We start from the raw sequence: 26,859 nt of genomic DNA, 5'->3' as shown, positions 1-26,859 counted from the left end.
GTGGACGGGACTCTCGCTGCTGTCTTGGAGCCACTATGGATTGAACTTTCACAGTATCATGTTGGACCCGCTCGACATCCATTGCTTTCGGTCCCCTAGAGGGGGGGGGGTTGCCCACATCTGAGGTCCTCTCCAAGGTTTCTCATAGTCAGCATTGTCGCTGGCGTCCCACTGGATGTGAATTCTCCCTGCCCACTGGGTGTGAGTTTTCCTTGCCCTTTTGTGGGTTCTTCCGAGGATGTTGTAGTCGTAATGATTTGTGCAGTCCTTTGAGACATTTGTGATTTGGGGCTATATAAATAAACATTGATTGATTGATTGATTGACTTTGCTGCAAGAAAGACTAGGAGAGTAAGGCTGTAGCAGGTCAATCAATCAATCAATCAATCAATCAATCAATCAATCAATGTTTACTTATATAGCCCTAAATCACTAGTGTCTCAAAGGGCTGCACAAACCACTACGACATCCTCTGTAGGCCCACATAAGGGCAAGGAAAACTCACACCCAGTGGGACGTTGGTGACAATGATGATTATGAGAACCTTGGGGAGGACCACATACGTGGGCACCCCCCCCCCCAGGGCAGTGGTTCTCAACCTTTTTTCAGTGATGTACCCCCTGTGAACATTTTTTGAATTCAAGTACCCCCTAATCAGAGCAAAGCATTTTTGGTTGAAAAAAAGAGATAAAGAAGAAGTAAAATACAGCACTATGTCATCAGTTTCTGATTTATTGAAATGTATAACAGTGCAAAATATTGCTCCTATGTAGTGGTCTTTCTTGAAATATTTGGAAAAAAAGATGTGAAAATAACTAAAAAGTTGTTGAAAAATAAACAAGTGAATCAATTATAAATAAAGATTTCTACACATAGAAGTACTCATCAACTTAATCTTTGGGGATCGTAATACAGATCCATCTGAACTTAATTCTAAACATTTCTTCACAAAAAAAATAAATTTTTAACATCAATATTTATGGAACATGTCCACAAAAAAAATCTAGCTGTCAACACTGAATATTGCATTATTGCATTTCTTTTCACAGTTTATGAACTTACATTAATATTTTGTTGAAGTATTATTCAATAAATATATCAAGGATTTTTGAATCGTTGCTATTTTTTAGAATATTGAAAAAAAATCTCATGTACCCCTTGGCATACCTTCAAGTACCCCCATTTGAGAACCACTGCTCTAGGGGACCGAAAGCAATGGATGTCGAGCGGGTCTAACATGTTACTGTGAAAGTTCAATCCATAGTGGATCCAACACAGCCGCGAGAGTCCAGTCCACAGCGGAGCCAGCAGGAAACCATCCCAAGCGGAGGCGGATCTTGCCTAGGGCGCCAGATTGGTTGGCAAGTATGCATATATGTAATATTTACCTAATATATATATATATATATATATATATATATTATATAATATATACAGATATATTATATTATATTACAGTTACATAATATATACAATATATAACAAATCCCAATTACCATGTACAATATTACAGTATATGTAACAGCTGCAGAAAATAAATAAATGTATACCTCATAATTAGGACTTTCTTATTTTATAATTTCGACTTTTAATGACATTCATCACTAAATATTGACTTTATCTCATAATTATGACTTTTATCTAATAATAATTATGATTTATCATTGGGGTATTTTTTCAGCGTCGGAAACGGGCTTCCATACAAACGCTACAAAATATTCGAACATTACTGTTTACAATTGTTACAAAAATGTCATTGATTTATTCCAAAAATAAGTTCCAAAGAAGGAAAGCCGTGCGTGCGCGTTCACGTCCCTGACGTCAACGTCCCCCCCGTGACGTGCCCGCCTCCGGGTGAGACGAAATCCCTGACACTAACTCGAGCGGCACTCGCTCCCACTCGGCGGTGAATGGGGGAAGTACAACTCCGAACGTTCTAGTCCGGTACAACCCTCGTCTCTTCGGTCTGACACGTCTGAGACACGCCGGTAGTCGACGGTCACGCTTCGCCACAACCACCGGGAAGACTCCAGCGCTGCTAAGCTAGCTAGGTCGGTATAGCTCCCGCCTTTCCACGGTAGTCCCCGAGTTGGTCTCAGTTTGTGCCGAATCTTCCCGAAGACGATCGGCGAGTTTCGGGCGGAGCTGTCGAGGTGACTGTGCGTGTGTTGTGTCCAGGAATGAGCAAGGATGGCCGGCTCTGCAGCAGAGGAGAAAAACTTCCGACGGTTCCTGGAGCTCTTTCTCCGGGAGATGAGCCCGCCTCTGCAGGACAGCGACCCGCTCCCTGCGCGCCCCTTGACGGACCTGGTGTGTGAGGACGAGGTGGAGGGGGAATGCCTCGACTTGTGTCTGCAGCACCTCTACAAATAGTTAAGTAACCACTCATAATGTTATTCTGTTTTTTTTTTGCGGGGATGCTGATTGGCATGCCCGCTAACCTCCCACCACGCTGGGTGTGTCCAAACTAATCTTTTTTTCATTCGCCAAACATGCATATTTTGTACAGTCTCTATCCGTTTTTTTGTTGCACATCTGTACTGCAGGTAGACTTAAAAAAAAAAAAAAAAAAAAAAAAGAGTGAACCCCCGATTTTGCGTAACAGGCCGACGTCATCATTGCATAGGCGGGGGAGGAAGCCAGCGCCATCGCTCTTGACCAGCCTCTTTCAGGCTAAAAATAACCACAGTTATGTTGTTTGCCACAATGTAAATCACACACAGAATGGTCGGTTAAAATATTCAGTCATGGACGGGATGCAAATGAACAAGCTTATACACGGTGTGGGTGCGTTCTTGTATTTGTCCCCTTCTTGAGACATCAACAGGGAAAAGTACCTTCCATAAGAGGACCGGTGAAGAAGTTAGGACCAAAATCAAGGTCCTATTACGGAAAACAATTGCCTCTAATAGAGAGCCAAATACATAGAGTCCGTGAACATTGCTCCAAAGTCACGATTTTTGTTGTTGTTGATTTAAATGCACCTGTGGATAGGTTGATTGGTAACACTAAATTGGCCCTAATGTGTGAATGTGAGTGTGAATGTTGTCTGTCTATATGTGTTGGCCCTGCGATGAGGTGGCGACTTGTCCAGGGCGTACCGCGCCTTCCGCCCGAATACAGCTGAGATAGGCTCCAGCGACCCCAAAAGGGACAAGCGGTAGAAATGGATGGATGGATGTGCATACACAAGTAAACATTGACAGGTGCAAAGGCAGCAATATATGATAAAACACAAGGAGGACTTCCCTATTCATCCCCCTCTGGTCAACATATGAAATAACAAGTGTGGCTAAAAATTTGAAGCCCCCCCCCTCTGGCCAACGTATGTAATAACAAGTGTGCTCTTGACCAGCCTCTTACAGGCTACAAATAACCACAGTGATGTTGTTTGCCACAATGTAAATCACACACAGAATGGTCGGTTAAAATATTCAGTCATGGACGGGATGCAAATGAACAAGTTCATACACGGTGTGTGCGTGTTCCTGTATTTGTCCCCTTCTTGAGACATCAACAGGGAAAAGTACCTTCCATAAGAGGACCGGTGAACAAGTTAGGACCAAAATCAAGGTCCTATTACGGAAAACACTTGCCTCTAATAGAGAGCCAAATACATAGAGTCTGTGAACATTGCTCCAAAGTCAGGGTTTTTGTTGTTGTTGATTTAAATGCACCTGGGGATAGGTTGATTGGTAACACTAAATTGGCCCTAATGTGTGAATGTGAGTGTGAATGTTGTCTGTCTATATGTGTTGGCCCTGCGATGAGGTGGCGACTTGTCCAGGGCGTACCCCGCCTTCCGCCCGAATGCAGCTGAGATAGGCTCCAGCGACCCCAAAAGGGACAAGCGGTAGAAATGGATGGATGGATGTGCATACACAAGTAAACATTGACAGGTGCAAAGGCAGCAATATATGATAAAACACAAGGAGGACTTCCCTATTCATCCCCCTCTCGTCAACATATGAAATAACAAGTGTGGCTAAAAATTTGAAGCCCCCCCTCTGGCCAACGTATGTAATAACAAGTGTGCTCTTGACCAGCCTCTTACAGGCTAAAAATAACCACAGTTATGTCGTTTGCCACAATGTAAATCACACACAGAATGGTCGGTTAAAATATTCAGTCATGGACGGGATGCAAATGAACAAGTTCATACGCGGTGCGTGCGTGTTCCTGTATTCGTCCCCTTCTTGAGACATCAACAGGGAAAAGTACCTTCCATAAGAGGACCGGTGAACAAGTTAGGACCAAAATCAAGGTCCTATTACGGAAAACACTTGCCTCTAATAGAGAGCCAAATACATAGAGTCTGTGAACATTGCTCCAAAGTCAGGATTTTTGTTGTTGTTGATTTAAATGCACCTGGGGATAGGTTGATTGGCAACACTAAATTGGCCCTAATGTGTGAATGTGAGTGTGAATGTTGTCTGTCTATATGTGCTGGCCCTGCGATGAGGTGGCGACTTGTCCAGGGCGTACCCCGCCTTCCGCCCGAATGCAGCTGAGATAGGCTCCAGCGACCCCAAAAGGGACAAGCGGTAGAAATGGATGGATGGATGTGCATACACAAGTAAACATTGACAGGTGCAAAGGCAGCAATATATGATAAAACACAAGGAGGACTTCCCTAATCATCCCCCTCTGGTCAACATATGAAATAACAAGTGTGGCTAAAAATTTGAAGCCCCCCCTCTGGCCAACGTATGTAATAACAAGTGTGCTCTTGACCAGCCTCTTACAGGCTAAACATAACCACAGTTATGTTGTTTGCCACAATGTAAATCACACACAGAATGGTCGGTTAAAATATTCAGTCATGGACGGGATGCAAATGAACAAGTTCATACACGGTGTGTGCGTGTTCCTGTATTTGTCCCCTTCTTGAGACTTCAACAGGGAAAAGTACCTTCCATAAGAGGACCGGTGAACAAGTTAGGACCAAAATCAAGGTCCTATTACGGAAAACTATTGCCTCTAATAGAGAGCCAAATACATAGAGTCCGTGAACATTGCTCCAAAGTCAGGATTTTTGTTGTTGTTGTTGATTTAAATGCACCTGGGGATAGGTTGATTGGCAACATTAAATTGGCCCTAGTGTGTGAATGTTATGATAAAAGATAAATGGGTTGTACTTGTATAGTGCTTTTCTACCTTCAAGGTACTCAATGCGCTTTGACACTACTTCCACATTTACCCATTCACACACACATTCACACACTGATGGAGGGAGCTGTCATGCAAGGCGCTAACCAGCACCCATCAGGAGCAAGGGTGAAGTGTCTTGCTCAGGTCACAACGGACGTGACAAGGTTGGTACTAGATGGGGATTGAACCAGGGACCCTTGGGTTGCGCACGGCCTCTCTTCCACTGCCCCACGCCGTCCCAATGTTGTCTGTCTATATGTGTTGACCCTGCGATGAGGTGGTGACTTGTCCAGGGCGTTCTCCGCCTTCCGCCCGAATGCAGCTGAGATAGGCTCCAGCGACCCCAAAAGGGACAAGCGGTAGGAAATGGATGGATGTGCATACAAAAGTAAACATTGACAGGTGCAAAGGCAGCAATATACTATAAAACACGACGGCAGCTAAAGAAGGACTTCCCTATTCATCCCCCTATGGTCAACTTATGAAATAACAAGTGTGGCTAAAAATTTGAAGCCCCCCCCCCCTCTGGCCAACGTATGTAATAACAAGTGTGCTCTCGACCAGCCTCTTACAGGCTAAAAATAACCACATTTATGTTGTTTGCCACAATGTAAATCACACACAGAATGGCCGGTTAAAATATTCAGTCATGGACAGGATGCAAATGAACAAGCTCATACGGTGTGTGTTTGTGTGTGTGCGTTCCTATATTTGTCCCCTTCTTGAGACATCAACAGGGAAAAGTACCTTCCTTAAGAGGCTTGGTGAACAAGTTAGGACCAAAATCAAGGTCCCAATATGGAAAACAATTGCCTCTAATAGAGAGCCAAATACTAGAGTCTGTGAACATTGCTCCAAAGTCAGGATTTTTGTTTTTGTTGTTGATTTAAATGCACCTGGGGATAGGTTGATCGGCAACACTAAATTGGCCCTAGTGTGTGAATGTTGTCTGTCTATATGTGTTGGCCCTGCGATGAGGTGGCGAATTGTCCAGGGCGTACCCCGCCTTCCGCCCGAATGCAGCTGCGATAGGCTCCAGCGACCCAAAAAGGGACAAGCGGTAGAAAATGGATGGATGTGCATACAAAAGTAAACATTGACAGATGCAATGGCAGCAATATATGATAAAACACGACGGCAGCTAAAGACTTTCCTATTCACCCCCCTCTGGTCAACATATGAAATAACAAGTGTGGCTTAACATTTGAAGCCCCCCCTCTGGCCAACGTCTGTAATAACAAGTGTGTGTAAGAAATTGAAATGCACCTCCTTTGGCCAAAATTAATAAAATAAATATGTATATAGAGACATAATGTAATCACTTGAAGTAAATAATGAAGATTGATGTACCGCGCCTACCACCCGAATGCGGCTGAGATAGGCTCCAGCACCCTCCCCCCGTGAGGGACAAGCGGTAGGAAATGGATGGATGGAAAAAACAAAACTAAACTAAAAGCTTACCTTTTTTATATTTGCAAAATATGTATATATTACTAATGTTGTAAATACAAATATTTATATATCTAGAAATAATAAATACAATAGTGTGTGTGTGTGCGTGCGTGTTCCTGTATTTGTACCCTTCTTGAGACATCAACAGGGAAAAGTACCTTCCATAAGAAGACCGGTGAACAAGCTAGAACCGAAATCATGGTCCCAATACGGAAAACCATTGACTCTAATAGAGAGCCTAATACTAAACTACGTGAACATTGCTCCAAAGTCAGGATTTTTTTTTTGTTGTTCATTTAATGTGCACACAAAAGTGCACATTGACAGGTGCAAAGGCAGCAATATATGATAAAACACGACGGCAGCTAAAGAAGGACTTCCCTATTCATCTTCCTCTGGTCAACATATGAAATAACAAGTGTGGCTAAAAATTTGAAGCACCCCCCTCTAGACAACGTATGTAATAATAAGTGTGTGTAAGAAATTGAAATGCACCTCCTTTGTCCAAAATTAATAGAATAAATATTTAATGTATATAAAGACATACTGTAATAACTCTAAGTAAATAATGAAAATTGGTGTACCCTGCCTACCACCCGAATGCGGCTGAACTACGCTCCAGCACCCTCCGCAACCACGTGAGGGACAAGCAGTAGAAAATGGGTGAATGGGAAAAACTATTACAAAAAAACTAAAAAAAACTATAAGGTTATACCTTTTTTATATTTGCATAATATGTATATATTAATAATGTTGTAAATACAAATCTTTATATCTTTCTACCCTTTTTGACACATCAACAAGAAAAAGTACCTTCTATATGAGGACCGGTGAAAAATTCAGGACCAAAACCATGGTCCCAATACGGAAAACCATTGCATCACGTCCGTTACGTCCTGAGCAAGACACTTCACCCTTGCTCCTGATGGGTGCTGGTTAGCGCCTTGCATGGCAGCTCCCTCCATCAGTGTGTGAATGGGTAGATGTGGAAGTAGTGTCAAAGCCCTTTTAGTACCTTGAAGGTAGAACAGCGCTGTACAAGTAGAACCCATTTATTTATTTATTTATTTATTTATTTATCTAATAGAGAATGTCTCATTTGCACCCCTGGTGGTAAAATATATCAAAATTAGGGTGGTCCCTAATAGGAGGGATTTTTCAAATTGACGAAGTGTCAGTTTTAAAAGTGCTCCTCCTCTAGTCAACATATGAAATAACAAGTGTGTGTACAAATTTGAAGTGCTCCCCCCTTTGGCAAACATATGTAATAACAAGTGTGTATAAAAAATTTAAATGCGCCCCTTTTGTCCCAAATTAATTAAAATGAATAAACAAATATGTATATAGAGACATGCTGTAATAATTTGAAGTAAATAATGAAGATTAAAAACCAATTACAAACAACAAATTTCTCCCTCCAAAATAACAAAAGATTAAAGCTTACATTTTATACATCTGCATTGTATGTATATGTTATTAATGTTGTAAATACAAATCTTTATATATCTAGAAAGGGTGGTCCTATAGAGGTTGGCATTTTTCTCAGGTCTCAAGAAGGTAACAACTACAAGAGTGTGTGTATGTGTGTGTGTATATGTGTGTGTGTGAGTGAGCGTGAGTGACAAACACTTGCTGGCCTGGTTTAGAATCCAAAATAGGTGCAGAAACTGTGCTGGAAAAGGGAAAAAAAAGCATCTAGGGCACCCGATGGCAAGGGGAGGGGGGCTTTTTATTTTTTTCTTCTTTTTTTGACACCCTGAAGTGCTCACAGCCACTCCAGTAGTGTTGGGCGAGCATGTGCTGGTGGCAGGGGGGATGTCAGGTGTCACTAATCACACTCATTTTCGCACATGCACAACTGCGAAATTTCCCCAACGTTGAGCTTATGTTGTGTGAGCGCGTTTCATCAACCGTGCTCCTCACGGTACTCAAGATGTCAGAAACCCACACAAGGGAACCGAGAGCGTAATATGCACGCCAGGCCACTAGTTGGCGATGTGAGTTTTTAATGCAGGGGTGTCAAACTCATTTTCATTGAGGGCCGCGTCGCAGGAATATTTCACATTTCAAGGCCACATCGTCTCAGAGGGCAGCTTTTTAAAAATAAATTTACGTTATGCATGCGGGTAATAACCTGTGATTAATTGAAATGTATGTGCAATTGGTTATTAGAATTTATTATGTATAACTTGCGTCAAAATCATAAATTAAGGTGACAAGCAGATATTTAACTATTTGTTTTTATCTCACAAAAAATAGTTTTGCAATACAATATATAATAACATTATTGGCATGATCAGATAATATTCAAGTTTAAAATATGCATTGTCTTCTGTCAAAATAATTACTTCAAAAATTAATTTTATTGTAAAAATTAATTTTATTAAACTTTTTTTTTTAGGCCATTTATGGTACCACATTCCTCATTGGGTCAGTCCAGGAAGACCACTAAGATTCTGGATTATTGATACTGCTATCGGAATTTTTTCTATCCAGCTGCTCAAGTGCCGCTATTACGCTTGGGTAGATAATAATCAGCTTGGGAAAATGACAAATAAGGAAGCAACACCAAGTTTGCAGAACAACAATATTACCTCAAAGTCACGCACTCTAATTAATTGTCAATTTGAAGGGAACGCCACTTAACACACGACCGCAGCTACGGTGCACTTTATCATCCCAACCGTCCTCTAAGCGAGCCACTAATTCACAGGCCAATATTAATCCACTCAAACAAGTGAACATTTTAAATAATCACTGGGTCATTTTATTTATATAATACACACATACTGTAACCTCGGTTTCTGTAAACACTGGCTTCCGGTCTCTCACTCAAATAGGTCCGTGTGGAACATAAACTCGAATAACAATTCCTATTGTTGCAAAATGCACAATCACCTAACATGCAAATTAATTGTACTGATTTATATTATTTATTCGATGGGAGACATCATGTTAAAGGTCTGTGAATAAAGATTAGTACCATACATTAATATTATTTTACTTAATTATTTACAAGTTACTATAAGGACAACCGGTAGAAAATAGATGAATATATATATACAGTACAGTCCAATATTTTGGACACACCTTGTCATTTCAATGAGTTTTCTTTATTTTCATGACTATTTACATTGTAGATTGTCACTGAAGGCATCAAAACTATGACACCTGTGAAGTGAAAACCATTTTAGGTGACTACCTCTTAGTGCTGTTTGAGAGAATGCCAAGAGTGTGCGAAACAGTAATCAGAGCAAAGGGTGGCTATTTTGAAGAAACTAAAATATAAAACATGTTTTCAGTTATTTCACCGTTTTTGTGTTAAGTCCATAACTCCACATGTGTTCATTCATAGTTTTGATGCCTTCAGTGGCAATCTAAAATGTAAATAGTCATGAAAATAAAGAAAACACATTGAATGAGAAGGTGTGTCCAAACTTTTTTTTTTTTAACCGATATTGGTATCCATCAAATCCTAACAATATACATCAGCAGTCAAAAATAGCTTTTTGAACTTGTTTTAAAAAGGTTTGGTTATGATTTTTTTTTTACCGTATTATATACTGGAGGAACTGGTTTGAATCGAATAGTGAGTTGCTCTAAAATTTTGTCTGGTTTAAGTCTGTCCAAACTGTCCCAGAAGTCTTCTTACGATTTTCCCTGAGTGTCATGGCATCTGCCGTGGATAAATGTAGAAACGTTATGGAAAATTACCCCTGCCATCGGTCTCATCAATATGCAATATTTTTACGCTTACATCATTTCGACAGCTGATTGTGCAATAAAGGACGTCTTTCCTCATTAAGAAACAACATACCTCAATAAAAAATGATATAAACACATTACTATTTGAGCAACTAAGGTACTAAATTGTTTACATTGAACCTAAAAGTTGTGCTCTCTTAGAAAACAGTGATCTATCATACTCAAGAAATACAAGACGGAGGTGTTTTTACGGTGCGTTCAAGGACTGCTGAACAGACTAGGACACCACAACTCCTACCAGAAAAGGAAAAAAAATATTTTATTTGTTATGCACTTTTCAGTTAAACAATTCTTTAAAGTGCTATCCAATATTTAAAACTGATAGCTTAGCTATTAGAACAGATAAAATACTAAAACGCTATAGTGAAGCATAAGAAACAAAAACATGCAAAATTGTGGCTTTTCCAACAGTGTGTCTATATTTTACAAAAATACAATGGTTAAAAGATTTCATTGTGTGTAGTAGTATTTGTTGATCACATTTAACAATACCGCGATAACCGTGATCATTTTGGTCACGATAAAAACCTGGTATGAAATTTTCATATCATTACGTCCCTAGTAGCAAATGTCAGTAAACCCCAAAAGCCAGTGATTCTCAAACTATGGTGTGCCTCATGGTACGCCAAAAATCACTTATTTAAAGTAAAGTGTTTTATTTTCCCATGTTCAAACAGTCTTACTGTTCAGCTACAGTGTAATGTTACGGTGGTCAAAAATATGAAATATACTTAAATATTATATATAAACCCCTGCCTTGTTTGTAATGAATACTTAGGCCTACCATACCACTGTGTTTTAATATTGTTCCTTATGGTGGTACTTGGAGAGCCAAGTTAAGTTAAAGTACCAATGATTGTCACACACACACTAGGTGGGGTGACATTCCTCCTCTGCATTTGACCAATCCCCTTGATCACCCCCTGGGAGGTGAGGGGAGCAGTGGGCAGCAGCGGTGGCCGCGCCCAGCAATCATTTTTGGTGATTTAACCCCCAATTCCAAACCTTGATGCTGAGTGCCAAGCAGGGAAGTAACGGGTCCCGTTTTTATAGTCGTTGGTATGACTCGGCCGGGGTTTGAACTCACAACTTACCCATGTCAAGGTGGGCACTCTAACCGGTAGGCCACTGAGTTAGGCGTAGTGGTTAGAGTTAGGTGTTTTCTAAAGTGGTACTTGGTGAAAGAAATTTGAGAACCACTGACGTAAGCTAGAGATGGACGTAACTTTGTTTTTCCAATTATTACAAGGAAGAAGGTGACAGTGAAGGACGGAGCCACGAAGAAGAAACAGAATATATTAATTGAATTAAAGCAATTAATCATCAAGCCATTGCAGTTTTGCACTGCTAGTCTGCACCATACTGAAGCAGAATGTGTTTATAACGCTTGCCAAGGACATTGAATTAATATCCAAATGGTGGACAAATATCCATGAAAATACAGAGAAGGTGCTGATTTGTTTGACGCAGAAACAAATATTGTAGAAGTCCACTCTTCAAGTTATATACGGCACTGCATTATTATATTACTTCATAAAACTACTGTAGTTGTTTGTACTACTTTGGGGTGTAATGGTATGCGTATTTGTATTCAACTGTTTCGGTACGGGTGTTTCGGTTCGATGCGGAGGTGTAAAGAATACGTTTCCACACGAGCATATGAAGTAGCCGCCATACTAAAGTCTTAACAAGCTGCTCTGCTTTTTGCCTCTGTCTCCTACACAGCACCCAGCATTGTCCCACCCACACAACCGTCTGATTAGTTACAACCATAGGGGTAACAGCCAATCAGCAGTGCGTATTCAAAGCGGTAACAACCAATCAGCAGTGCGTATTCAAAGCGCATGGAGTCAGCGCTTCAGCGTCGTGCAGATAGGTGTTTGGCAGGAGAGCACAATGCAGCGTACTCTCCCCAAATGATAATAAACACTTACCAGTCAACTACTAGTAACATTACTATGAGCCCGTTGAAGTTCTAGAAACAAACTGCAGCTCAGCTCACTCGCAGTCCTGGCTTGAAGTGAAGGCTAATTAGCTTTTAGCTTACCGTTAGCTCAATTTGCGCTGTGTGTGTTAGCTCATTGTGCGGCGTGTGTGTGTGTTTGTGTGTGTGCGCGTGTGTGTGTGTTACTGACAGTGTTGATTGAGCTGTGTTGAAACAGCAGAAAAGGACATTACGTTAAATGAGTTTCTGTCTCTGATAGTGTATATAATAATGTAAGTGCATCATTAAGCCTACATGAACTCTATGGTGTTCTGGGATGAATAGTCTCTCCTATTGCTATTGTACTATTTTTTTCAGCTATAGTTACATTAATCATTAGTAATGTAGCAACGTAGTTTTGAACGGCAGGGTCCCTGCTATCACATGTTGACAAAAATATAATATTTACATACTAAAAATCAACTACAGGCTTCCCAAATGCTGTAATAAATTAAGCATGATGAGTTGACTTGAAACTTTTTAATGTTGCACTTTTTATATATACAAGAAAAGTTTTGTAATTTTATTTAATCAAAGTAACAATTTGAGGCAGTTTAATTTTGATTAACGTGGGCAGAATTATTATAGTGTTCCCAATGTTAAAAGGATAAAGCCATTGTTTACAAATTTGGTAAATAAATAACCCAAAAATTTATATTTTGTTGTTTTCTTACTGTACCGAAAATGAACCGAACCGTTACCTCTAAACCGAGGTATGTACCGAACCGAAATTTTTGTGTACCGTTTCACCCCTATACCACATTCTATTGTTTATGGTTGTTTGTACAATATTTATAACCCATCTAAAAGTAGTTTTTTCCCTTTTTATGTTTTAAGATGGTGCTGTTTAAGGGGAACCAGGCACCAATGAAATTGTTTTAAATTAAATGGGCGATGTGTTTACGGTAAGTCATAGAACCGTGGGTACTGCAAAGTACTATTGTATACATGATAAACAACAATAACAACAAATGTAACTCGATTGTGTCATCTGTGCGTAAAAATACTTTTCTATGAAAAATGGGTAGTTCCTGTACTGCGACAGGGACAACAACAAATGGCTACTGAAAAGTGGGGTATGACATTTTCATATCGTTAAAATATTTGAAGGCAAGGACTGCAATCCACATTTTGGTGTGAAAGGTTCTGCTAAAAAGGCAATAAAAGGGTTGCAGTTTCCTGAGGAGGAAGCACAACTTCAATTTTTTGTTTTGCGTTGGACAGCCGAAGGCGGCACAACCCCACCCTCTTCACTTCCTCACAAGCATGACGACAGGAACTTCCTCTTCCTCTTCCTCTTCCTCCAGTCACAGCATTGCTATTGAACGCTTTCAACATGACTTTTGGCTCTCCTTTCCACGCTCTTTTATTCCCACACAATAGCTTGTTTACTGTGTTGGTGGGGAATCTCGATGTCAGCGAATGTTTGATTGAAGTCGTGTTGGCGTCAGGGCCCAGTCTGGCTTTTCACCAAATTCCTGCAGTCGACTGTCCGAGATATGATATCTGCAGCAATGCATCTTTAACGGTGCCTGTTAAGTCCTTGGGAAGGGCTCACCAGGATCCAGGAGACATTTGCAGGACTTAGGGTTGTCCCGATACCGATATTTTGGTACTGGTACGAAAATGTGTTTCGATACTTATCTAAAATAAAGGGGCCCATAAAAAAGGGCGTTATTGGCTTATTTTTTTGATTTTTGAAATCTTACGGTACATTAAACATGCGTTTCCTTTTGTAATTGGAGAACGATTTTAAATAATTGATTGATTGATTGAAATGTTTATTATTAGATTGCACAGTACAGCACATTTCGTACAATTGACCACGAAATGGTAACACCCGATTAAGTTTTTCAACTTGTTTAAGTCGGCGTCCACGTTAATCAATTCATGGTACAAATATATACTATCGGCATAATACAGTCATCACAAAAGTTAATCATCAGAGTATATACATTGAATTATTTACATTATTTACATAAAATAGTGAAAATACCAGACAACTTGTCTTTTAGTAGTAAGTGTCAGAGTTAGTTTGTGTTGAAACCCAAGATGCAGAGAAGGAGGCAGGCATCGAATGAGAAAACATGATTTAATATAAATACTAAAACAAGAACAAAAAAAAAAGGGGTACAAAAAGCGAGCACGAGGCGGCTAACCAACTAAGAGAGCTAGCATGGGAGCTAGAAAACAAAAGGAACTTAGCATGGAAGCTAGCAAAAACAAAAAGGGGCCTAGCGTGGAAGCTATCGGGTAGCGAGCAGGAAAACAGAAGTCGTACTTGTAATATGAAAACAAACTGGGAGCAGGGAACAAAAAACAGTAAGCTAAAAACATCTAACAAATATAGCTAACCGCTATGCTGCAAAGACACGACACGGTACGACACGACAGGAGCGATAATACATGACAATAATCCAGCGGACTGGAGGACAAAAAAGGTTCAAATAGGAGCGGGCTGATTGACACCAGGTGTGGCCAGGTGCCAATCAGCCGCAGATGAGGGGAAACAGCGGTCAGGGAGAAAGACAGGAAACCAACAAAATAAGAGGGCTGCTAGGAAATACTACACACACAGGAAAAAAACTAGAACACAAACAAACTGTCAGGGAACAGCCTGACAGTATAAGTAAGCAAACAAAGGCCTCTAATGGGTATGCAGTCACAAGTTGTCATTCCCCATTCTATTATTTTGTCAAAATTATGAGGGACAATCGTAGGGCTGGACAATATGGCCTTTTTTTAATATCTCAACATTTTTAGGCCATATCACGATAAACGATATACATCTCGATATTTTGCCTTAACCTTGAATTAACATTTGATACATATTATCACAGCAATATGAGGATTCTATGTGTCTACATTAAAACATTCTTGTTCATACAACATTGATATATGGTCATTTTAAACTTTCATGCAGAGAGGGAAACCACTATTAAGTCAATTGACCAAAACTGTATTTATTAAACAGTTATTAAGCAGTGGCCAACACATTGTTGTTATTTCCAAAACAGAAAGTGCAAGATTGTCAGAGACATTTTAAAACAAGCTTTTAGTGCACTTTTGTGCAAGATGTCACTAAGATGACATATCAAAACAACACTAAATTAAAGTGCACTTTTTGTACAGAACGCCACTACAATAGTTTCAAACAAATAAAGTGCACTTTAGTGCATGATTTTGTGGGTGTGTGGCACCGAATGGAGATGTTGATATGCGCAGTAAGCACTCTTCATTCTCTAGCAGGCGACCATTCAAATGATGCTACATATTCGCAGTAATGCTACTTTTGGTAGCAACGCTTTAGCACCACACTTGACAAAATTACGGTTGTCTTTTCGACATATTCCCACTTGAAGCCAAACCACTGCCAGACGATGGACCCCCTCCTGTTTTTCTTGGGAATTAATTTTTCCTTTATTTGTTACCAGAATCGCACCTTCTTTCTCCCGTATTACTGCTAACTCATGACAATACCTCTCTGCTCCGCGAGGGCGTATACGTATGTGACGTATGTAAGAAGGTGCGCTTGCTGTCTGTGAGAAGGAGAGACAACAGAGTGGGAAGAGCCTGTAGTGTAATGCCCGCAACTAAAAGCAACTGCCTGAGAACGTATACTCAAACATCCCAATATAGTCATTTTCTATATCGCACAGATACAAACCCGCGATATATCGAGTATATTGATATACAGTATCGCCCAGTCCTAGACAAGCGGTAGAAAATGGAATATTAATGTACTTCTGTATTTACTGTTAGTATGTGTTTATTTCCTGTTTTAACATGTTGTATCTACACTTCTGTTTACATGTAATAAACACTTAATTATTCTGTTGTTTGGATGTTTACATTAGTTTTGGATAATACCACAGATTTTGGTATCGATCCAATACCAAGTAGTTACAGGATCATACATTGGTCATACATAAAGTATTCACATGTCCAGGGACGTATTTCCTAAATAATATACTTTATATCCATCCATTTTCTACCACTCGTCCCTTTTGGGGTCGCCCTATAATGGGGTCATCACAGGGCCAACACAGATAGACGGACAACATTCACACACTAGGTCCAATTGATGATGCGATAAAAAAATATCGATGTAATCATTGTAGTATCGACTAGATGCGCTCTTGCACTTGGTATCATTACAGTGGATTTTAGGTGTAGGTCCACCCCTGCATTTGTTTACATTGAGGAGCACTAGTTTGTTGTTGGCAGTGACCCATTGTATCCTACATTTTGTAGTGAAGCATGTTTAGCTATTCTTTGTCCTGTAGGGATGATACCTGAACAAAACTAAGTTTATTTGTTGCAATTAGTGATTTAGAAGTAGCTGAAACACTGCGGATGGACGTTAGCCGCTAGCTAGCTATGTTTTAAAGCATCCTCTTGCTGAGCGGCGTTTCAATGTTAAAGCTTCACTTTTATCCATCTATTTTCTACCGCTTGTCCCTTTTGGGGTCGCGGGGGGTCGCTGGCACCTATCTCAGCTGCATTCGTGCAGTAGGCGGTGAACACCCTGGACAAGTCGCCACCTCACTAAAGACGCCGAGATCATTAGCCATGCGTTTGTTACGTCTCGCTTCGATTACTGTAACGTATTATTTTCGGGTCTCCCCATGTCTAGCATTAAAAGATTACAGTTGGTACAAAATGCGGCTGCTAGACTTTTGACAAGAACAAGAAAGTTTGATCACATTACGCCTGTACTGGCTCACCTGCACTGGCTTCCTGTGCACTTAAGATGTGACTTTAAGGTTTTACTACTTACGTATAAAATACTACACGGTCTAGCTCCATCCTATCTTGCCGATTGTATTGTACCATATGTCCCGGCAAGAAATCTGCGTTCAAAAGACTCCGGTTTATTAGTGATTCCTAGAGCCCAAAAAAAGTCTGCGGGCTATAGAGCGTTTTCCGTTCGGGCTCCAGTACTCTGGAATGCCCTCCCGGTAACAGTTCGAGATGCCACCTCAGTAGAAGCATTTAAGTCTCACCTTAAAACTCATCTGTATACTCTAGCCTTTAAATAGACATCCTTTTTAGACCAGTTGATCTGCCGCTTCTTTTCTTTTTTCTCCTATGTCCCCCCCCCCCTGTGGAGGGGGTCCGGTCCGATGACCATGGATGAAGTACTGGCTGTCCAGAGTCGAGACCCAGGATGGACCGCTCGTCCGGACCCAGGATGGACCGCTCGTCCGGACCCAGGATGGACCGCTCGCCTGTGTATCGGTTGGGGACATCTCTACGCTGCTGATCCGCCTCCGCTTGAGATGGTTTCCTGTGGACGGGACTCTCGCTGGTGTCTTGGATCCGCTTTGAACTGAACTCTCGCGGCTGTGTTGGAGCCACTATGGATTGAACTTTCACAGTATCATGTTAGACCCGCTCGACATCCATTGCTTTCGGTCCCCTAGAGGGGGGGGGGGTTGCCCACATCTGAGGTCCTCTCCAAGGTTTCTCATAGTCAGCATTGTCACTGGCGTCCCACTGGATGTGAATTCTCCCTGCCCACTGGGTGTGAGTTTTCCTTGCCCTTTTGTGGGTTCTTCCGAGGATGTCGTAGTCGTAATGATTTGTGCAGTCCTTTGAGACATTTGTGATTTGGGGCTGTATAAATAAACATTGATTGATGATTGATTGTTCGTTTAAAGCCAAAATGCGTCCATTCTCCCCTTTCTGTCTGCACACTGTGTCTGATGCACTGAAAATTCGCTTGACAAAAATAGACTTAGCTCACCGAAACCGGATGTTGTGATCAGTCAATCAATCAATCAATCATTGTTTATTTATATAGCCCTAAATCACAAGTGTCTCATAGGGCTGCACAAGCCACAGCGACATCCTCGGTACAGAGCCCACAAAAGGGCAAGGAAAAACTCACAACCCAGTGGGACGTCAATGTGAATGACTATGAGAGGACCGCAGATGTGGGTGACCGGATGCCATGGACGTCAAGTGGGTCTAGCATAATATAGTGAAAGTCCAGTCCATCGTGGATCTAACATAATAGTGAGAGTCCAGTCCATAGTGGGGCCAGCAGGAGACCATCCCGAGCGGAAACAGGTCAGCAGCGCAGAGATGTCCCCAACCGATGCACAGTCGAGCGGTCCACCTCCGGGTCCTGACTCTGAAGTATCCATGTCCGCTGGAGGCTCGCGTCTTAGTGGCGTAGCTCGCCCAAAGCTGACGAAAAAGTCGTATACGGGTCACATTCAGGTCTCGTTGCGTTTAGACTAAAGTTACATTTGAAAAGATCAGATTTGGACTACGTCCTGATGTGGCCCGAATCAAATGTGAAAAGATCAGATTTGAAGCACTTTGGCGAGTTTAGACTGGCCAAAAAAAATAAGATCCGTGTCACTTGAGGACAAAAAAAATCGGATTTGGTGTGTAGCGTAAACGGGGGTCTAAGAACTGTCGGATCAGTTCCTACAAGCACCTCAGCCAACCTCACACATTATGACATAAAGCCGTGAAACACGCATGCTAATATTTCACATTTGACACATCCTTCTTGCATGGCAGGCAACGGTTGTCGTAGCAACAGCCCTGGCGGGGAATAGCAATACAGGTTAGCCATGCTAGTGTCTGTTTAAACATCAGTGAATAAATTGAACGTTTTGAGTTGTCCTTAGCTAACGAGCACAGCAGAATTATTGAGTAGGACAATTAATTGGTTGAATAAAACTCAAATTTTCTATAGCGCATATATTCATTAGGGTCACGGGGAAGCTGGGGCCTATCCCAGCTTCTCGGGGTCGAGAAACAGGATACACCCTAGACAAACAAACAATCCGTCATTCTCTCGTTGGACAATTCACAGCCTTAAATAAACCTAACGTGAATATTTTTGGAATGTGGGAGGAAGATGGAGTACTTGGAGAAAACTCACACACGCACGAGGAGAGCATGCCAACTCTACGAAGAGATTCCAACACAGATCTCTTTACTACTACTAGTATTAGTACTAGTCACTGCTGGGATCTATACTACTACTACTAGTAGTAACTGTACTTGTCACTGCTGTTGTTTATACTATTACAAGTATTGGCCTTCCGCTCGATTGTAGCTGAGATAGGCACCAGCGCCCCTCGTGACCCCAAAAGGGAATAAGCGGTAGAAAATGGATGGATGGATGGTATTAATCACTTCTGTTGCCTATACTACTACTAGACCCAGCTATAATACTACTTAGAGGTGGGAATCTTTGGCCACCTCACAATTCGATTGCGTTTCAGGCGCTACTATTCAATGAAAAATCGACTATTGATGCATCTTTAATTCATGTATATTGATGCAGTTTTTCTTCATAAAATGCATAACACTGATCGGATTGATTTGAGAGTTAATGATTTATGAAATGGAACATACAGTTAGCCAATCAGTATCATAATATTTTAGTTGATAACTCAATATACTTTATTTTCTTTGTAAACAAAGTGACTGCACTATTTTGTTTGCAGGGTTGTATCGAATTCCCTAAATTGAATTGCTTAATGTTAACTTATAACATGCTTGATGTTGGAAATATTGAAAACACTAACGTTTTCGTGGTCAATAAAATATTTTATTTTCGGAGAAAACTGTTAATATCAGTTGAAAATAAGTACCCCCGAGGGTTCAGTATTCAGAGACAAAAGGGTTTACATGTTTTTCCCTCGACTGTGTGGGTTCTCTCCAGGTATCTTCCTATTAAATATAAATCATTTTTAACCCAAACTAGGTGAAGTTGCCAAAACACTGGGTTAAGGCAGTGGTTCTCAAATGGGGAGTACTTGAAGGGGTACGTGAGATTTTTCAAAAACATTCTAAAAATAGCAACAATTCAAAAATCCTTTATAGATATATTTATTGAATAATACGTCAACAAAATCTGAACATAAGTTCATTAACTGTGAAAAGAAATGCAACAGTGCAATATTCAGTTTTGACAGCTACATTTTTTGTGGACATGTTCCATAAATATTGATGTTAAAGATTTATTTTTTTGTGAAGAAATGTTTAGAATTAAGTTCATGAATCCAGATGGATCTTTATTACAATCCCCAAAGAGGGCACTTTCAGTTGATGATTACTTCTATGAGTAGAAATCTTTATTTATAATTGAATCACTTGTTTATTTTTCAACAAGTTTTTAGTTATTTTTTATATCTTTTGTTCCAAGTAGTTCAAGAAAGACCACTACAAATGAGCAATATTTTGCACTGTTGTACAATTTAATAAATCAGAAACTGATGACATCGTGCTGTATTTTACTTTTTTAGCTCTTTTTTTCAACCAAAAATTCTTTGCTCTGATTAGGGGGTACTTGAATTAAAAAAATGATCACGGGGGGAACATCACTGAAAAATGGTTGAGAACCACTGGGTTAAGGGATAGCACTTTTGCTTTAATTCAGTAGAATGCCCCATATACTACTACTAGTCACGGCTGTTGTCTATACTACTATTAGTGGTAGGGTAGTCACTGCTGTTGTCTATACTACTACTACTAGTAGTAGTGGTACTAGTCACTGCGGTTGTCTATACTAGTATTACTCCAGTACTAGTTACTGTTGTCTACCACTACCACTACCACTACTACTAGTAGTAGTGGTAGTAGTACTTAGTCACTGCTGTTGTCTATACTAATACTAGTCACAGCTGTTGTCTTAGTACTTAGTTGCTGCTGTTATCTGTACTACTACTAATAGAAGGGTACCAGTAATTTTCACTGCGGTTCTCTATACTACTAGTACTAGTCACGTCTGATGTCTACACTACTATTACTACTACCTGCGATTGTCTATACTAGGGGTAGGGAACCTATGGCTCTAGAGCCAGATGTGGCTCTTTTGATGACTGCACCTGGCTCTCAGATAAATCTTAGCTGACATTGCTTAACACAATAAGTAATGAATAATTCCGCTGGTAGCCATAGTGTCAAAAATAACGTTCAAAATATAAAACATTCTCATGCATTTTAATCGATCCATCTGGTTTCTACCGCACCTGTTTAAGAAGTCACATTAATGGTAAGAAGTATTTTATGTATTGTTGGTTCGCTTCAGAATAACAGTGTTATTAAATAGAATAAGAGACTTATTATACTCTAAAAATGTTGGTTTAACTTAAAAATGCACGCATTTAGTTGTGTTCAGTCTTAAAAAAATATTATATGGCTCTCACGGAAGTACTTTTTAAAATATTTGGCTTGTATGGCTCTCTCAGCCAAAAAGGTTCCCGACCCCTGGTCTATACTAATACTAGAACAGTACTAGTCACGGGCCATGGCTGTTGTCTACTATTACTAGTAGTAGTACTTAGTCACTGCTGTTGTCTATACTAGTACTAGTCATAGCTGTTGTCTTAGTACTTAGTCACACCTGTTGTCTATACTTGCACTAGTCACTGCTATTGTCTTAGTACTTAGTCACTGCTGTTGTCTATACTACTAGAAGTAGTAGTAGTATAGACAACATACCTATACTGGTACTACTACTAGTTGTAGTACCAGCACTAGTCATTGTGATTGTCTATATTACTATTACTTGTCACAGCTGTTGTCTGTAGTACTAGTCACAAGCCATAGCTCTTGTTTACTACTACTAGTACAAAGTCACTGCTGTTTATTTTAGTACTATTCACAGCTTTTTTCTATACTATGACTAATACTAATAGTAGTATTAGTGCAAGTCATAGCTGTTGTCTATTCTACTACAAGTCACTGCTGTTAAACTTCTGCTAGTACTAGTGAATTTTGTCCGTGAGAGTCTCCTCACTCATCTATATAACACTTTCAGATAACCATCAACAGTTAAGGTTAAGGACAAAGGGGTTAAAATAAATTGTGATTAATCTGCATGTCTACATGATTAATGCCATCATCTTTTGCATTAATCGCACAAGTTAACTTGTTAATATTGACAGGCCTTATTATTATTATGATTAGTTTGTATTACTAAAGCTGCAGTGGTGGATTGTTCTGCACCCCTGATAACTCCTGTGCCTCGGTCTGGTGCGTGATGAGGTTTTGGCAACAATCTTCTGCAGTTGCTGAGGCAGACTGACGGCGTGCGGCGGTGGCCAGCATCCTACATCGTGGCCAGCATCCTACATCGTGGCCGTCTACTGCTCGCGGCGCCGTGAGTGTTAATGAGAGTCGGAGGCGGCAGGTCTGGTGACTCATCTAATGTGCCATTAGTTACAGCTAATAATAGAGACCCCTTCTGTGTCTTTTCATGCCACGGACTTGTTACAAGGACTTTTCAGGGGGTGTGGACGGTAGTCTTCATGACATGAGGCCAGGTAGCTTGGAATACTGAAAAGGAGCCGATGCACTTTCCTTTCCCCAAAGCACTGCCTCATCTTCATTGCCGCTTTTAAACCTTGTTTTTGGGGGCTTTTTAGTCCATATGTATCGTACGTTCCAGCCTCGGACAGTTGTGCAGGAGACAATGTGCTTTCTTGTGCAGGACTGTTATGCAAGACGTAGTGTTGAGGCCTGTGAAATGTCCGCTTTTTCAAACATTAATTTCCGTGTCAAAATATCACTGCTGTGTTTTTTCATGAAATATTGTAGGATTTAAGGAAGGGAGTCGAACGAGGAGTGTCAAAGATGGATCTAACTGCTTTTTCTTATCAGCAGGCGAGCAGTAACTACTGTAAACATCCGTGGCTTATCAGTGCACAACACCGGAAATGTGTCCCGTGCAAACCCGTCAGATCGGAACTCTAACAATAACAAAAGTTCCGTGGGTGAATTATCTAAACTCACTGCAATATAAAAAAAGAAAAGAAAAAGTATCCAAACAAAGTTTGTACTCGCTGTTTCTCTCGCCGAAACGCCACAAGACAGGGCCCCGAAACAAGATCGCTAGTAGCCTAGTTAGCATCATTTAGCTAGCTTACTTGTTGTCGCCTGCGTTCGGTCTCCGAGCCACAACGTTGACTGCTTTCTACCTTGCTGCGAATCATATTTGGATGATTTACAATCCCAACATGAGAGGTGGGAATCTTTGGTCACCTCAAGATTCGATTAAAAATCGATTATTGATGCATCTAAAATTGATGTATATTAATACGGTTTTGCATTTATTTTTTAATTTCACTAAATAAGCGTTTATCACCTGCAATGAGTTGGCGACTTGTCCAGGGTGTACGCCACCTTCCACCCGATTGTAGCTGAGATAGGCACCAGCCCCCCCCCCCCCCCAAAGTGAATAAGCGGCAGGAAAATGGATGGATGGAAGGGTTTATCACTTGCAACTTTAAAAAAAACAATGCATTTGTAATAAGAAACAGTTCAATTAGTTCTCACATTTACTAAATTAATGGAAATGGTCGCAAAACTGAAACATAAGTGCCCTAAAATAAAGAAGCTGGTCGGATGAGATGAGATGGCTCGCTGCAATTTTAGAACTGTTTGCATTACTTTATAAACAATAAATACATAGATTATTCAATAATCAATATTATAATCGTCAATATATGATTTGCGATGCATCTGTAAAACAATTATTTCCCCCACCTCTACCCAACACCGTTAGTTCCAAACCAGTTGTAGTTCTACAGAGTTTATTAGTAGTCGGCGAGAATTTTTTTTTTTTTGACATGATGGAAGTCACAACACCGAAAGTATATTTCCTGAGTGGGCGTGGCTCTAAGATAGAGCTGCCAACATTTTTTGTGCAAGTTTTTTCAATCAATCAATCATCCATCCATCCATTTTGTACCGCTTATTCCCTTTGGGGGCGCTGGAGCCTATCTCAGCTACAATCGGGGGGAAGGCGGTGTGCACCCTGGACAAGTCGTCACCTCATCGCAGGGCCAACACAGATAGACAGACAATCAATCAAAGTTTATTTATATAGCCCTTGATCACAAGTGTCTCAAAGGGCTGCACAATCCACAACGACATCCTCGGCTCAGATCCCACATCAGGGCAAGAAAAAACTCACCGCAGTGGATACAATGAGAAACCTTGGAGGGGACCGCAGCTGTGGGGACCGCCCCCCCTGGGTGACTGGTGCGATGGACGTCAAGTGTATCTAGTTAATAGTGTGAGAGTCTAGTCCAGGGGTAGGGAACCTATGGCTTGCGAGCCAGATGTGGCTCTTTTGATGACTGCATCTGGCTCTCGGATAAATCTGAGCTGACATTGCTTAACAAGATAAGTAATGAATAATTCCACTTGTAATAAGTGTTAAAAATAATGTTCAAAACATAAAACATTCTCATGCGTTTGTAGTCCATCCATACGTTTACTACCGCACCTGTTCAGGAAGTTGCGTTAAGAAGTTATTTATTTATTAAAGGGTAGGGCGGGGCTTGTCCTCCTGGGGGTTCTTCAGACCACCAAGCACCGACATGAGAGCCCGTTTCAGGGTGGTTTTATTTTTCAATAAGTCTCTCAGTTGCTTTCCAGCAATTGTATTTTTCTCTTTCGTTCTCGCTCGCGCTCCGGCTCCAGCCCCAACCCCGTCTCTCCTCCTGGCTGCTGCTTATAACAGAGCGACAGGTGATTAGATAACAAGGCTCAGATGGGCCATCTACGCAGCTCTCGCTGATTTCGAGGCCGGTCCTGGCAAACCCCAGTTCGCTGCAGGCCACGCCCCCTCCACAGTTAGCTTCAGAATAACAATGTTATTACAAACAATAAGAGACCTATTATACTCTAGAAATGTTGGTCTTACTTAAAAATGCATGCGTTTAGTTGTGTTCAGTGTTAAAAAAAATATTATATGGCTCTTACGGAAATACATTTTAAAATATTTGGCTTTCTGGCTCTCTCAGCCAAAAAGGTTCCCGACCCCTGGTCTAGTCCATAGTGGGGCCAGCAGGGGATCATCTTGAGTGAAGACAAGTCAGCAGCGCAGAGACGTCCCCAACTGATGCACAGATGAGTGGTCCACCACGGGTTCCGACTTTGAACAGCTAGCGCATCATATGTGGTCACATAATAACCTCTCCACGCAGGAGAGGGGGGCAGAGCAGAAAAGAAACGGCAGATTAACTGGCCTAAGCCGGAGTTTTTTGAATGTAGATTTCTTGCCGGGACATATGGTACAATACAATCAGCAAAATAGGATGGCGCTAGACCGTTTAGTATTTCATACATAAATAGTAATACCCTAGAGTCGCATCTTGCACAATTGTTTTATAATTTTACATTACATGTTCAATCATAATAATGTTAGCAAATTACAACAACAAAAAAACAACAAAAATGTATGTGATGCATTAAATTGGACATGGACACCTCCCTGCTTGCCACTCAGCATCAAAGGTTAGAATTGGGGGTTAAATCACCAAAAATTATTCCCGGGCGCGGCCACAGCTGCTGCTCACTGCTCCCTTCACCTCCCATGGGGTGATCAAGGGTGATGGTTCAAATGCAGAGAATAATTTCGCCACACCTAGTGTGTGTGTGACAATCATTGGTACTTTAATGTTGTTATCAAAAAGCCAACCAATACAGGTTGGTAGATGAGAATAAATCCAAAGGTAAAATGCACCTAATTGCGAGGATTTTAGTGTTGATTGTCCAAATTTTCATGCCAATAGGAATTTTCCTCTTCCCCCCCCTCAAATGGTAATTCGGAGACCAAACATGTGAAAACATCAATGTAACGCTAGAAAACTAGTGATTAATTATGAAATAAGTCTCACCAGTTCCATAATAAATGGTGTAACTTACTGGCTAAAACTTGCAGCAGCAATGCACATTTTTTTCATACACACTGCTCGTAAACATGCTCTGGGAGACATTACAGTTCCATAATCATTAACGCGTCACTTCCAAAAGCTTGTCGTTCTAATGAGGAAAGGGACTGTGAGAAATTGATTGTACACTGACGTCTCGAAAGCGCACACGCACTGTTTAGAGATAATAATTGAGGGGAGAGCCTCTCTAGAAAGTCTCCCACAGCTGCGAAGACACAGCAGGGTTGATCCGGCTTCCTCTGGTGTTTCCTCACACACACGCACGCACACACACAATTAGGCGTGTAGGTTGCATTGAAAGAGCTGCTGGACACATTAAAGGACACTGTCGAAATAAACAACAAAAGCGGCGACCTCAGTAATGAATGCCGTGCTGTGGAGTCATGACAACCGTCTTCTGAGCAGTGTTGCACAGCAGGTGGCTCCATATTTAATCTAGAATAACATTCCCTCCTGCAAGCGATATAACAGTACAGCAAAGCTTCAATGATTCACTGGGTGTAGCTGTTTTTACTGAGTGTATTAGCATTCAGCAGCACTCGTGCACCTTTTACCTCCGACCTGCTTCATGCACCACCGCCGGGCTTCATTGGGGATTTCCTCAGGCGCGCTGCAGGAAGCTGTGCTCTTGCTAATCTAGGAGTGTAAACGGTTAGCAATGATGTGAACGTTTGATAGCACGAATGTGCTTGACCAGTACTTGTATACACACACTGAACTCTTAAACAAGTGTTATTTATTTCTTAAAGGGGAAATGCAGTTTTTACAAAATGTTGCATATCATTCACAATC

At 40.9% G+C, this 26,859-nt stretch overlaps 1 protein-coding gene across 2 annotated transcripts in view; it reads left to right on the top strand.

Annotated features, from left to right (window-relative positions):
* The first annotated feature begins 1,822 nt into the window (after nucleotides 1-1,822).
* LOC133551882 (protein phosphatase 1E-like) overlaps nucleotides 1,823-26,859 on the top strand; it is a 291,522-nt gene continuing 266,485 nt past the window's right edge. For both annotated transcript variants that reach the window (XR_009806578.1, XM_061899062.1), the window contains exons 1-2: nucleotides 1,823-2,051; nucleotides 2,179-2,372. Coding sequence is in view for 1 of the 2 variants with exons in the window: in XM_061899062.1 (XP_061755046.1) it covers nucleotides 2,191-2,372 (182 nt within the window). In the remaining variant the exon portion in view is untranslated. The remainder of the gene's footprint in view (nucleotides 2,052-2,178; nucleotides 2,373-26,859) is intronic.

This window comes from Nerophis ophidion, linkage group LG04 (assembly GCF_033978795.1).
Source record: "Nerophis ophidion isolate RoL-2023_Sa linkage group LG04, RoL_Noph_v1.0, whole genome shotgun sequence".
NCBI lineage: Eukaryota > Metazoa > Chordata > Actinopteri > Syngnathiformes > Syngnathidae > Nerophis > Nerophis ophidion.
The sequence above is the reverse complement of the archived record's forward strand: the minus strand, read 5'-3'. Positions and strand labels throughout refer to the sequence as shown.